Source organism: Atheta coriaria, unplaced genomic scaffold (assembly GCF_025399875.1).
Source record: "Atheta coriaria isolate IRGN ID8LTWV9N9 unplaced genomic scaffold, Caltech_Dcor_3.1 hic_scaffold_13_pilon, whole genome shotgun sequence".
NCBI lineage: Eukaryota > Metazoa > Arthropoda > Insecta > Coleoptera > Staphylinidae > Dalotia > Dalotia coriaria.
Window position 1 is genome coordinate 1038978 of NW_027045455.1, and position 14401 is coordinate 1053378.

The 14401-nt window shown below is 35.0% G+C and overlaps 2 protein-coding genes and 1 long non-coding RNA gene across 5 annotated transcripts in view; 2 read left to right on the forward strand and 1 right to left on the reverse strand.

Moving 5' to 3' along the window:
• The first annotated feature begins 17 nt into the window (after window positions 1-17).
• LOC135801789 (uncharacterized) lies at window positions 18-974 on the forward strand. The gene is made up of 3 exons (XR_010550441.1): window positions 18-361; window positions 427-796; window positions 863-974. It is a non-coding gene; the product is annotated as an uncharacterized lncRNA (long non-coding RNA).
• LOC135801787 (SAGA-associated factor 29-like) lies at window positions 631-2742 on the reverse strand. Of its 2 annotated transcripts, none has more exons than XM_065315305.1 (5): window positions 2587-2742; window positions 2260-2516; window positions 1640-1921; window positions 1351-1582; window positions 631-1290 (listed from the first exon to the last, which is right to left on the reverse strand). In XM_065315305.1, exons 2-5 carry the CDS (start codon window positions 2416-2418, stop codon window positions 1109-1111), a joined length of 855 nt encoding a protein of 284 aa, XP_065171377.1. In that variant the 5' UTR covers window positions 2419-2516; window positions 2587-2742; the 3' UTR covers window positions 631-1108. The 2 variants fall into 2 exon arrangements, with proteins under 2 accessions (XP_065171377.1, XP_065171378.1); XM_065315306.1 differs by having other exon boundaries at window positions 2583-2722.
• A 2405-nt stretch (window positions 2743-5147) lies between these two features.
• LOC135801815 (high affinity cAMP-specific and IBMX-insensitive 3',5'-cyclic phosphodiesterase 8-like) overlaps window positions 5148-14401 on the forward strand; it is a 28669-nt gene continuing 19415 nt past the window's right edge. Inside the window, exons 1-2 of one of the 2 annotated variants that reach the window (XM_065315331.1) lie at window positions 5148-5371; window positions 6634-6952. In XM_065315331.1, coding sequence (XP_065171403.1) covers window positions 6811-6952 — 142 coding nt within the window. In that variant the 5' untranslated portion in view covers window positions 5148-5371; window positions 6634-6810. Of the gene's footprint in view, window positions 5372-5751; window positions 5891-6633; window positions 6953-14401 lie in introns of those variants that run through there. The other variant, XM_065315332.1, reaches the window with a different exon arrangement.

A 14401-nucleotide genomic window follows, 5' to 3' on the forward strand; every position in this document is an offset into this window, starting at 1 on the left:
AAACTTATAAAATGAATGCAATCTTCAAGAGAGCTGCACGTGATAGCTGTGCACAAATGTGTAAATACTCACCTACGAATAACTTATGACCTACGTTCAGTCTAGTAACGAAACTTGTAAAATTGATTCGCGTGTAGCAAAATGATGCTTCAAGCCGGTGTTTCCAAAAATCCAAGCGGCCGTGTCATGAAGAAACGAGCGGTGCGGTGAACTCCCACAGGGTTGCCAACTGTCAGTGTCACCATACTTAAGAAAGGTATGCAACCGCATTACACGTTCATTCTTGAATCCGCCTTAATTCAAAATGTCGAGCTCACGATCACTACAGATATTGTTCTCCGTATTGATTATATCGCTAATGGTAAATATATTTAAGATAATAAAACAATACTGTTATTAATTTAAGTTGTTATGTTGTTGTTATAGATTTCACCGGTCGTATTGCAAAATCCTAACTCTGACAGTGTCGAAACATCACCCTTGGCTGGATATTGTTTCATTTTTAAGCAATGTTACAATTTCCTTTGTGACTGCGAACTCAAGCACCTAAAAGAAATACTTAAAGCAACTAAGCAGCATTTTCGCCGTTAATAATTACTTGGTATCGTAAATTATCGCAAACAAAGTTAATTACCTATTGTCAAAGAATTTACTCAAAACATAAAACATATGAATCACACCAATATCAAATCATTTAAGAATGCATAAGCAAATTCGACATTATTAACGCGTAGTTTCAAGTATAATGATGGCGACGTTCGTTTCACTCTTTTTACTGCTCATCAATGTTTCTATAGTAAGTATTCTATGTTATAAAGAACCAAGCATGTTATTTATTAAAATAATTCATTTGGAACCTTAGCAGTCGGCCCAGCCCACTTCTCAAGATCCACGTATAATCATGCGTGGTTTCTGTTTCATTTTCGGTACATGCTACGACTTTTTCTGCAATTGCGACCTGACCAGGATTAAAACAGAGAAACGTAACCGAATTGTCTATGCCTATATGATATAACTTGTGCAAGAAATAAAAATAAAGTTATCAAACGTTGTGTTATCATTAGAAACTAATTTCATCCGGTTCGGAATTCGCATCCGATTGATTCTGTCATGATTTACTCTTCTGCTTCACGGCAATTATGTAACGCTGAGCCACCGACATCGGACAGCTGTAACCCTTCGTGCAGTTTTCGTCGTAGAATAATACTTCGTATTCATCCGTATGCTTTTGGGGCGCTTTGCGCACAACACCAATGTACAAACATGATGTACCAGGATATAAAGCCATAACTGCAGAAGTAAGTATATTTTCAGTAAATATGAAAAATATTAATTGAAGATATAAATTACCAATAGTTCCCTGCGGAAATAGAGCTTCTGGATCAGTTTCAGGATTCGCTCGCATCAAAGGCAAAGGTACGACAAACTTCTTGCTGATTGTATGGCGTTTTTTCTGGTTTTGCTCCAGCAGTATGTCATCTACTTCATACTTATTAGTACTGTGTTGATAACTTACTACTTCAGCAAGAATCCAATCATTCATGTCAGCAGTATCAACAAATGTTGCAACCATATCGCCAACCTAGGTTAAAGAATGTTTAATCATTTATTTAGAAGTGATTTTTATTCTATTATTTACCTTAGCTGTATAATTTGATTCTGCTGGAATAGCTCCGCAAAGTGGCGGTGGTTTCTCTCCCGGTTTACCAACATACAACGGTAATGTTTCCGCGTGGTTTTGAAGCATCGAGAAGCACGATGTTTTACGCATCATTTGTTTATTACCGCCCATGCGTGATTTAATACGGCGCTCATTCTTTATGTTGCGAATTTCCACAATTTTCTCTAAAGCCTCGCGCAGAAGTTCTTCTTCTTGTTCAGCGTGACTCAGTGCTGCTTTGTATAGAGCTTTCAATTTTGACTGGAAAATTAGGCAAACATTTAAAAATTGACAGATACATTTGCAAATTTGCAAATTTGCAAATTAATGGCATTTGCAAATTAATTCACATGGAATACAAAATTATAATAATTTTATTCTTATTATTTCATGGTTGTTTATATGTGGATAGTGTAAGTATATACAAAAGAAATAATAGAATAACACTAAAACAATTTCAAATTCTAGAGCTACTCAGGAGAATGTCGGGATGACAGGAGTAATAGAAATAGCACAGTATTTTTACGAGGTTATTGCTACCTCTTTGGAAAATGCATACCAATATTTTGTGAGTGTGGAAGAGACATCAGAGAACTCACCTGATTGTGCTGTGTTTTCTCATCTTGCATCTTCATGATAGGTATAAGGCCATTTTCACTCTGTTGGCGTTTTTGTTCAACTTCATGCACCAATGTGTAAAGAGCATTTAAACGATCTTGCACTTGCTGTGCGGCTTGTGCATCTGATGAAAATGCCATTTTGTAATTTAATTTCAATTATTCAAACAAGATTTATTGAAAAATCGCGACAAGACTATTGCATGATACCAAGATGACACCACAATCAATAACAATATCTGTAAATTGATGTTAAGAGCATATTAAATCAAATAAATTGATTATATTAGTGCAGTTTTCATTACTTACAATGTTCAGCAGCGTGTTAGGCTCAATGTTGTGTTTAATTAAATTGTAAAACATTAGAGAATAATATTTTGGAGGTTTATCAAGCTAGCGATGCTCTGAAAGTCAAATGACAGATATGACACAAACAAAACAACTTGTGCGTGTTTGCTGGGTTGCCTATATCAAATGTGTAGAGAACGTTTGTGATTGCATAAATAATTCCATTGTTTTACAAATTTTATAAAATTATTTCATTCTCTTCCTGTAATCATAATATAGTTTAGTTTCAAACGTTGATCTATGTATGAGATTACATATATTTGATCCGCCTCATTAAATTTTGATGCAAAATGAAAAAAATCTAATAATTTCAACTAACTCCACAAAATTTATAAACAAATTTCTTTTCATTAAATTTAAATACAATAATACAATTTTAAAAATTCATTTGTATGAAATTTGAATGTATATTAGATATTATAATTTATCTAAATATTTGCACGCTCTGTATTATTTGAAAACAAAACAATGTTTTGTTTGACGTTGGAAATGCTGAATATAAAAGAGGCCGCATTGACCGAACGCATTTTCACCGCGTCCAAAAATTCCTAGCCGAAGCGCGTCGATACGGTCGTTGCGGCGCGCACGCCCGCCCCCGACCCACCGCCCCCGCCGTCCCGACGTCGCTGCACATTCTTGTGAGGCGGCCGCGTCGCTCCCGTCTCGAGAATCAACAGGCGCTCGTCGCAATCGCATTCGTCGCCGCCGCCGACGTGGTCGTCCTCGCGCGCGCCGTCACAACACTCGATTAATTCGTCGCGTGTTTCACCTTTGAAAAACACTAACAAAAAACTAACACAAACTAATTTGTTATCAAACATATTATTTTATAAAATTAAACTGATTACATTTAAATTGCGTCGAATATTTCAAACGCACATTTGTTGCAAAGTGTCGCATTGTGCATCTCAATCGATGCGCGGAGATGTCGCACGTAAATAAAAATAACAACAATTAATTGATTGGCGGCACGGTGCGGCGGTCACGGCCGTGGCGACACTAAAAATACATCGGCATCGGCATGTCGGTTTCGTGAATTAACCGATTCGCGCGTCGCATATTGTTTGGGTGCGCGTCCGTCCATCATCACCAGCCGCCCAGCTTCCGCAGCATCGGCGGAGGCCCGCGCGTCTAATGGGGTGCTCCCCCAGCCAGCTCTTTGAGCACATTCATCGCTCCAGCGTTGGTCAACCAAACACTTTCAAGAAAAACGACAACAATGAGAAACTCAAACGAGGTAAGTTTTTTTCTTTGACTAATATCTTTGTTTTTAAAAACTTTTTCCAACTTTTTTCAAGTTAATAATGAAATATATCCGACGTAGCTATAAGAAAACTAGCGCAAGTATTGTTTACACATACTTGACGTTAATACACAGTCATTATTCATATTACAATATCACTAATATTATGAATAAACTAATTCAATTACGTTGACATGTTGACGATTAACAATCGCATAATGTTCATACCGCCGTCCACTCGACGCTGGTATTGTTATCAAACACCGGCGAAACACGCGACTCGCCGGACTCGACTTTCCATCGTGTCGGGTGCCCTCACGAATCAACACAGCGAAGAAGCTAATTAATTATTCCATTCCCGAGCCTGACGTGACGCGACGCACTTGAGGTAAATATTTATTTACACCACTCCTTCGCTGCAGTACCTACATGCGCAATGTCGTAGCTTGCGCAAGCCGCAATATTTGTGTTTCGCTACATGTTACACATGTTATGCTACTCGTGGGCTACAACGTGCAAGAATTATTATAAGCCATGGGCGGTAACAAGCACATGCGTGAGATTGGATTTATTAAGTTGTCTGATGCTCGGATCATCGAGAATACTTACGCTGAAAGCAGCATGTTTCAGTTTTCATCGGCTTGCGGTTGTGAGGCAATCGCAACAGGTGGTAAGAAGCTACGAATTTCACTTTGAAGAATAATATTGTTGCCAAACTTTTTCAAACTTAACAAAAAAGCAGCAAAAGTTAGGGTTATATGACAGTGCTGTCATTTTTAGCGCATGCGCATAATTATTTTGGTAAAAACACTGGCAAGAAGCTACGATTTTTACTTCACAAAACAATATTTCATCCAAACCTTTTATAACTTACCAAGAAACAGCAAAAGTTAGATTAATGTAGGTATATATAGCAATACTGTCAATTTTAACGCTTGCGTATATTAAATACTAAAAAGTTTGTAGTAAGAAACTACGATTATCACTTTAAAGAACAAGATTGTATCCAACCCGTCCAAAACTTAATAAAAAACAAGCAAAAGTTGGGTTAATGTATACAAAAAGCTGTCATTTATAGCGCATGCGCATATTTAATTAAATTTGAAAAACATTGGAAGTTTTACTTTCTTTGTGTCTCAGTTTCAATCTCTCATAGGTGTACGTTGAGCTACTCATGTGCTCCGCCTGCATGCAGCTGGTCAGTGACTACTTGGTTGTTTCTCGCAAGTAATATAATCGCAAGGCGACTCTCCGCGGACTCTCTCGCCTGCCACAAATCAGCTCGTCAGTCAGTCAGCGCGGCAGTGTGTCCGTCGATGGACACTCGCACTCGGCGGATCGTGACCGATAGCGCGACAATTATTACACATCGATCGAGGCTAACAAGCCGCGTAACAGCTCGTGAAAAGAATTAAAAATTAGTGCAGTTACTCACATGCATACACACAGCATTCACATGCACGTGCTTCAGGTTGGAATAATGTGGCAACATGACACAAAATAGTAAGAGTGTATTTATTAACCAAAAAATATGCTTGATATGCATAAGTACGCGACGCGCGCTTAAAACGACTAAAATCGCTGGCGGTCTTTATCTTATCAGAGAGTGAATTCGTCGGGTCTTTTATTTTTGCAGCAGGTCCGGGTACGATATCGGTTTTAATAAGTTATTTCATTACTTTAATACAAATTAAGCTTGGATTTATTTGGGATTTATTTGGTAAAATTAAAATTAAATGCTGAACGCGTGCTGATAAATATGCGGATTAAACCATCCTTAAAGTCGAGTTTTTTAGCGCAAAATTTTTGATATCGACGGCTTGATTAACACCGCGCCAGGATTTATCCTGCGTATGAGTTCATTATCGAGCATTGTGCGCACTTATCGGAATTTTCGATTAGTTTGCTCATCCGCGATGGCTGATACTTTTATCTCTCGTCGTGGGTGGTTGGAAAATCAGTTGCTATGAAGCTTGTCAGTCGCGTTCGCTTCTTCAACGTGAAATAACAATCATTTACAAGGTATAATTTACAGTTTTTACTTTATTATAAAATTTTTAGTATAAATTCACTCAGAATTAAATTTTGAATCTAAATAAATCGATTTTAGGTTTTTAACATAATTTAATCAAAAGTTACAGAGAAATTTATGATTTTTTATTGAAATTAATTTTATTTGTGTATAACTTTGATTGCAATAATTTTTTTAACAAAATTCTTTAACAATTTGACGTATTATTCAAGTAAAAATAAATTTTCTAAGAAAATAATTTGATTGAAAAATACTTTTAGTGATTTAATGATTATTTTATTTATAGCATGTTTAATTTTCCTAATTACAAAATTCACTTTAAGATAAATTAATTAGTGCGCTGAATGCGCTGGTTATTCAACAAATAAGAGACGTTTCAGAATATAAACAAAACAAATAATGTTAAGGTGAAACGCTTAGCGAGCGCAATTATTCACCGTGCGCCGCATGCTCTCTCGGTACAATTGCGTTATACAGCCGACCGAAAAAAAGCAAAGCAGCGCGTTCTACGTTCGAGCGACGAATTTGTTGTTACGTTATAATTATTGTTAACATATTCGTGCGGCGCGTGTAGTACCCGTCTGCGCATCGTACGTGCGGCCGTCGACGCGTCCTGAAAATTAAAATTACGACTTCGACGTTGGAAATTATTTTTGCAATGAATTAGTTAACGCAAAAATACACCTAAGGTTAATTGGTTAGTGTTTTAAAAATATTTATTTTTTGTTTCTAGCAAACAGTGGAATAATGTAGAGGTGTGTGATAGTGAAAGCATGTGCGTGCGTGGATTTGATTAATTTTTGTGTGCGGCATTACTTGCGCTAAGTAACAATAATAATAATAAAAAAATATATTAATATTGCGAGCGCAATTGAACGGAACTAATGATCGCTGTGCGCGCGTACGGACGATGACTATCATTGAACCGATAACAATGGAGCAAGTCTATGATAATGCCATAGACAAATCCCAAAGTCAACACAACAGCCAACAGCAACAACATCATCACCAGCAGCACAACGTCAACGATAACGCCGCAGTCAGCGCTAATGGTAATTTTTTCACATGTGTGCTTGCGGTTTTTTATTTTTTTGGTGCGCGCACAGCGCAAACAGCGACACAACGCCAAACATGCGAAAAGCGTTTAAACTTTAGCCGCATCATACTTGAGCTGTACTTAAATGTATTAATTATAAGAGGAATGAACAATGGTTTAAAAATTTACGTGAGGGATTCATCATTTTGGTTTATTCATGGAAATTTTGCGAAAATTTATTTATCAACAGGTTTATGTTCTCAGGTTATATTTTAATATTTTTCATAAACATTTTATTGGATTATTCTATGCAAAAGCAACAAATTTTCTTCATAATTCTGATTTTTTTGATTTTAATTAAAAACTAACAAATTTTGCGATTTTATTTAATATTAGTGTTTGCCTGCGTAGATTTTAATAATTAATAGCATAATTATTTTGTATCTGGCGAAAATATTCTCAATTTTAATTTTAAAAAATGAAAAATGGGTACAATGCACTTTTGCGCCATCTGGGAGTGAATTATATAACTATAATTGTGATTGAATCTCCATATAAACTTTCATCCCTTATTTTACACTCTTTAAGTAAAATTTTTGCGATAAAAAGAATCCTATGTTCTTTTCCAAGGTTTAACCTATTCTTACACCAAAATTCATCAAAATAACTTCAATGGTTTATCCGTGAAAGCTTCACAAACATTAATCAATTTTTTTTAACTCACATCGATGACAAAAACAATTCTAAAATTAGACATTTGTCATTTTGACTAATTTGCACATTCCTCGTCAACAAATGAAGATACAAAAATAGAACAATAATAAATTCCAAGACAAATAAACCATTCATCTATTGTTTGCCACATTGAAATAATATCCTTTCGACACTGATAGAATCTCTGGTCCTTAATGAAACCTATTATGGCAGCACAATTATGAATGCCACTCCATTGTGTTACTGCAGCTTACTAATATTGGTTGATTCAATTTCAATTTAGTTTTCTATCACTTTCCTCTCTTTATACGGCCGTAATATTTCCTGGAAAACGTGCCCCGGTGGCAGCGGTGGCAGCGACGTAAGTGGAAGGTGAAACTATAATTGTCGGTGCCTGGTGAATGTTTAGTTTATGTTGTCATAGTAACTTAATAATCAACCGCACTTGCGTCAATGGTCGGCGCGTAAACTTTTACGGTCGGCTGGAAAACGTGGTGAAACGACTGTGCTCGGGGCACGTTCCGCAGTTTACGGCCCTGGCTGACTGAAATAGTTTTTCTTATTTGCGCGCCATTAAAAAGCATGGAATCATTAAATTATTGCTAAATCAATTTAAATATTTAAAGTTATTCAATGTTGAATGAGAATTGTTTAAAGATTTTGTTTCAAAATTGGATTGAAAGCAATTTTTAGTAATTTTTAAATAAAATTTCTTGTAAAATTAGATTTTACCCAAAAATTTATGAACAATTTAAATTATTTTTACAAAATATTTAAAATTTACTAAATTGCTTCATTACTTTTGAAGAAAAACGTGTTTTAACATATTTTATGGTATTTTCATTGGTTTTTAAGTGATTAATCAATCAGGAAAAGTTGTTTGATGAAAATATACATTTTATAGAGTCTCTTTGATGTTTTATCATGTTTCTAATAGCAATTTATGATCGAATAATTTGTTTTATTAAAATTTGAGTTTTAATATTACTAAAATTTTTATCGTGTTGTTGCAGACTTTAAAAATGTATCACAACATGATAAAACTATAAAATGCAAAAAAGGAATTTAATGATTACATTAAAAATTAAATTCAAAATAAAGTTTTATTTATAAAAAACCGCTTCACATGTTGATGTTGATGATACGAGTAGGAATTTTTATTTTTCAAGCGATCGTTGCTCGCTGCTCGCTTGTTGAAGCGTTGCGCAATCGCGAAAAGCAAACACGAATCAAAGTTGTAATTTTCCCATTTACGTCAACTTGTCCGAGTGCCACTAACCGACTCTCTAGGCCGGCCGCACCAGCCGCTCGGAACGCACTTGTCGCACTTGCCGTCCGCTCAATAACCACCATCGCCCATCGCGCGGCCGCCGCAACTGATTCCGAAGATGAGATTGAGTTGCAAGATTGATCGGCTGGATCGCACTGGTTCTAACCTGTGACATGCTATACACTTGCTCCTCGACCCCGGGGTCATTCCGAGCACATAATTAATCTTTGCGCTACAAAGCATGCAAAAATTTTGCAGTGGATAAATCGATGAATCTTAATTTTAGTTTTTAGCGCCGTATTTGGCAGATTATGCACGCAAATTGTCGCGGATAATTTTAGATGAATAAACATTAAGTTTGGGTTTTAACTTGATAAATTTTCGATGTTTTTAGCACCATTTCATTGGTGTACATTTAAAATAAGATATTTTTTCTTATAAAATGAAATGCGCGTAAAAAATACCAGCGCAGATAAAAAATTTAATTTGTTCGCGTTTCTCATCATCGTCATAATCTTCATAACGAATGTAATCACATCGTAATTGCGCTGCATCCTTGGAATCGTTACGCAATTCTGAAGCCCGAAAAGCCCATCGACGTAGCGTAAAGTAGCAATTTTTTTTATTTCGATTTGTCGATTGTAAGGAGGCCTGCAAATAAAAATCGAAGCAGTAATGCTTCTAAATGTCTTAAACTGATAAGTAATATAAATCATTATGTAAAAATAATTGAGTCAGTGTTATTTGCTGGATAATTATAGTGATAATGCACTAATTTACTTTCTATATGCTTAATTAGCCGCTGTGCTTCTTTTTGTTTTGCACAAACATCGCAGTTGTAATTTGCGAGCGACGCCGCATCGGCTGGAATAAAGTGAGGCTACCGTGCGAGGTTAATTGAGTGAATTATTCGACGAAATTGCAAATTGCGAGTGCCGCCGCGAAACGAATGCAATTATCATGACAGCGACTTACATATACTGAATGTTACATTTTATTTGAAGGAATTTTGTTGGTTAGAATCAATAAAAATGCTTGAATTACGATAGATGAAAATATTCTGGGTATGCAACACGTAAAACTTCAACATTTACATTTTTAGTTCACATTGCAATAATATTTAGTTGAATTATTCAAAAATTTAAATTTTTTAAACGTTTTTACACAAAAAAATATTTTTTTAATGTTTTTAATCGAAATGAGTGTAAATACAGGATGTATGGGTGTATTTTATTGCACTTTTTATTGATGAACTACATTTGTTTATTGGTAATATTATTACCTATCTGCAATTTCCGTAAACATTTTGTATCACCAATAAAAACGCGTCCAAATGCAGCGCGGCAATAACGAGCGAAATTTAATTCGTTAATGCATTAATGGCAGAAGCGACCGAAGCGGATATCGACTCTCAATTTGCGGCCATGTGTTGCGCGATAATAAAGTCCGGCTTTTTCTTTCACTCTTCTTTCTCTTCGCCGGGCTGCAACACAAGAAACGTCTTTCTTTTATTTGCGTCGCGAGACACAAAACAGGGTGGAAACTCCAATGCAGCGACAACCACACCGACACGAAACGGACAAGGCGAGATAAGATAAGATAAGCGTAGAACAGTCTTGGCGAGCGTAATTGATTTTTCCTCGTTTAATTTCTCTTTTCATTGCGTTGTTGCTCCAATTTCGTCATTCTCCGGGTCGCTGTATTTTTTGGCCACTCACGCTTCTATATTTTATGTCTTTATAACTCGTTGCCGGATGAAGCTTGCCCGGCGAAATGTGTTTTTTTGCTGCTTCTGCGTGCTTTTTCCATCAAGCAGCATTAAAATTTCAAAAGCTGCACTGCTGAAGAGACCAAAACAAGGCGCAAGGTGATGATGAGCGCTATTCTTGACATTTCGTTTGAAATACAGAAATACAATGAGTTTCAAAAACGTTTTAATTTTAACACTTTTAGATTTTTTGAAGTAGAAAGAGCACTCGAGCATGAAATACAAAGAAATAGGTAGAAAACATTCGTTTTAAGCAAAAATTATTACAATACAAGCGTAAAAACTGCATAAAAGTACAGTGGGTTGCCTACTCATCCCACAACTTTGATATAAAAATGCATAATATTCTAGCTGACAAAATTGTGAATAGGAAGAATTTTTAATCACGCAGACCGCCTCTTTTAATATTCCTTTGTTTTCCTCTTTGTAACATTACGTAGTCTGGCTGACTTAGGCCTAATCCAACAATGCTTTGAATCTTCTGCAGAATAATAATATATTCATAAGTTACTTATAAATTAAATATTGATAATGCCATAATCTGCATTTTTAACAAGCGCGAACAGAATACAACGAATAAACGAGTTTTTCCTTTCATTAACTTAGTCGTGAAACACGTTTTATGCCTTCAATTAAATCAAAATGGATTTGAAATTAGCGTAACTCTTTTAATGATTTAATGGACTTTAAAATCAAACGCATTAATCAAATGGCCGCCTGCTAATTGATCGATTTTATTGCTTGCACTTACTTTTCACAAAACATTAATTCACACACGGATGAAAATAAGAAGATTTATTATTGTTATCGTGTTATTAAAGAGCTGGAAAACAGTATTTATGTAAAGTCAATAAATTTAGTATATAACACTGTCGAATATTCGTGTAAATTGCCAATTAAACTGAATGCAGTGTTTAATCATCTTTTATAATAACCAATAATGAGAATGACGATAACTGTCGATAATGGTCGTCAAATTAACATGGCGTGCAATTTATCATCACGTCGTGCGAAATGCATCAGTTCGAAATTGATGTTAAATTAATAATAAATTACGCATTAATGAATACTCAAATGTCAACACATTATTGACACTGTGTTTCGATATTACATGCACTTGTTGATTGATGAAAATTGCATTTTAGCAAATAAACTAAAATGTTTTACTTGTATACGATTTTTTGAAGTTGTAAAATGTTTTATGCAAGTCGCAGCGACAAACTTAATATAATTAATTAACGACTAATTTTATTAGATCCCAAATACGAGCAGGGTTGCAAAAAGTATAGTAAAAGTAAAAAGGAAATTAAATTGTAATTTGACTCCAGACTGATGTAATTACAAGGGTTATAAGAAAAGTTCCAGCTGGAATTAGCTCGTAATTATCAAAGATATTTCTGGATTACTAAATAAATTATCAAAGAATTTGAAAAATACAAACATTTTGTTTTACATGTTAGGCTTTCCAGTTGCTAATGGTTTCAACTCATGTATTCTATTAATTATTAACACTAGCGTGTAGATTACGAGCCGCAAACGTGCATTAAAATGCTGGGGCGGTTAAATAAAGCGGTTTTATGGGATTTTGTTCCCTGGCCGCTCATCGCGTGGCTTCCTGTTTACCTATGAAGGATTACAAACAACCGCAAACGTTATCTCTTCACTTTAACATTTTTTTTCTTCACAAATATAATTGAACTTTTATTAAAACCACATTTTGAGGTTATGTTGGTTGAAATATATAGATTTTATTTAATAAATTCGTCAATTTTATCATTCCTGAGAAGTGAGTAGTGAGCACACGTCCAAAATTTAATTTATTCATTACATAAGAACAACAAGTTCATTGATTAGCACTCCCGCTGACATGCATTAGCATAAACATGTCACATGTAACTCGTACATGAGTAGAGGAATCACAACACCGAACGCCGAATGCTTTCTTCGTATCTACGAGTAGGTATACATCGACTGCATGACGTGTTGTTTAATGTCGCTATAAAAATGATTCAATTGGCATGCGGTCGTTTATTAATTACGAAGGTGTTGAAACCACACACTCAAATAAATCGCTTGTCGGTTTGCCTTTTAAATGTTTCAACCATCACTCGGGTTTACTACCTTCGAGTGCCGAATAAGCTGAGATCGATTTATTGCTTTCATCCAAACGTAGATATTCATTGTGAGTGTTCATAAATCAAACTCTTGAAATTATAATTTTCGTATTATTCATTCCCGGTGTGTAATTATTATTAGTCTCGCGTCTTGCATTTGAAAAACGTGTAACAAATTGTTTAATATCTTTCGCCCACCTACTTAGAATCATATTTTCTCGCAAAGAAGCAATAAAATGTTTTGTAGCTCTAGGGCAGTTAAATATTGTTTAAAAGTGGGCGAAAAATATTTTTGGATGATAATTTAAAAAATATTTAATATAGAAAAGTGACATTACTAAATTGAGTTATTGTGATTGTTTCTTTCTAGTTTAAATTGCGTGGAAGTCGAAAAATGCTGCGGGTTATGTGTCGTTTGCGCAACATCTTTGTTCGTAAATGTTTTGACCGCGCTTTGAGCGCAATCAAGAGACATGTAAGTGGTGCATTAAGTGGCGACTGATTGGTTTCGACCACGTTTTGATTTTGCCGAATAATGAACACTCGCCCAGTTTCTAATTGCGCAATTATAAAGTGTAAAAGCCGAGTGTCATATGCTATTCGATGAATCAATTTCATTTAGTTTTGAATTCAATCATTTTTCAAAACACTACGTGGGAGGTAGAAAAATAGCGTATGATTATAACGTTATTTAAAACGATTCACGTTTCACAATCCGTTTTATTATTTTTTTTAATTCTCTCGGATTTTCACGAGAGAAGTTTTCGAATGTTTGCATTTGAATATGTTTTAATTACCAATTGGCGGCGATATGCGTTGTGCACGCATTCGTTTCGGCAGCAAAAATACACCGGCTTTGTGCGATCGGTGTAGATTTTCACTTTAAAATTAAAATTTCGGTTTCATAAGGCTATAAAAAAGTCGTAAAAGTTAGTTATCGTAAATGTCGTTTTATATTTCGTCGAAATGCGGCGTTTCTTTGGCTTGTCACTTTCTTTCGGCATCAGATGTGAAATATCCACGCAGTTCGGATCAAGATCTTTGTTTTGTTTAGTCGTTATTTAAATAGTCGAATATTGTATTAAATTTTATTGCCTCCGAATTGGGAAAGCATTTTTTATTCATGAAATCGCACATAAAATAATTTCAAAAATAGCATTCAATCATTCAATTCATCCAACTGGGTTGAAAAAGATTAATATAATTGGAATGGTAGTGCAATATTTATTCTTTTAGCATAATATATAAATTTGATATAAGAGTCTATAAAAATGTAATATTAATTAATTTAATTCAACTTGAAGAAAACAAGTCATAAATTACACCAATAAGACTTTTACGACATTTCAAAACTAAACATACTTTTATTTTTACATAGCAAAGTTTAAAATAAAATAAAATAAAAATAGAGCTTTAGTGTGTTCTATCGTCTCACCGCTTGGGAATTCAATTCATATTGTCAAGTTACAAGTGCCTGCCGCTGTAGGGATGATCCTACACATGCCGAAGGATGGCCATTAATTAGAATTCGCGTTAAATCAAAACTAATTATCAGTCACGTTTTGGGCGTCAAACACAAGAGGCCAGCTCTAATCAATC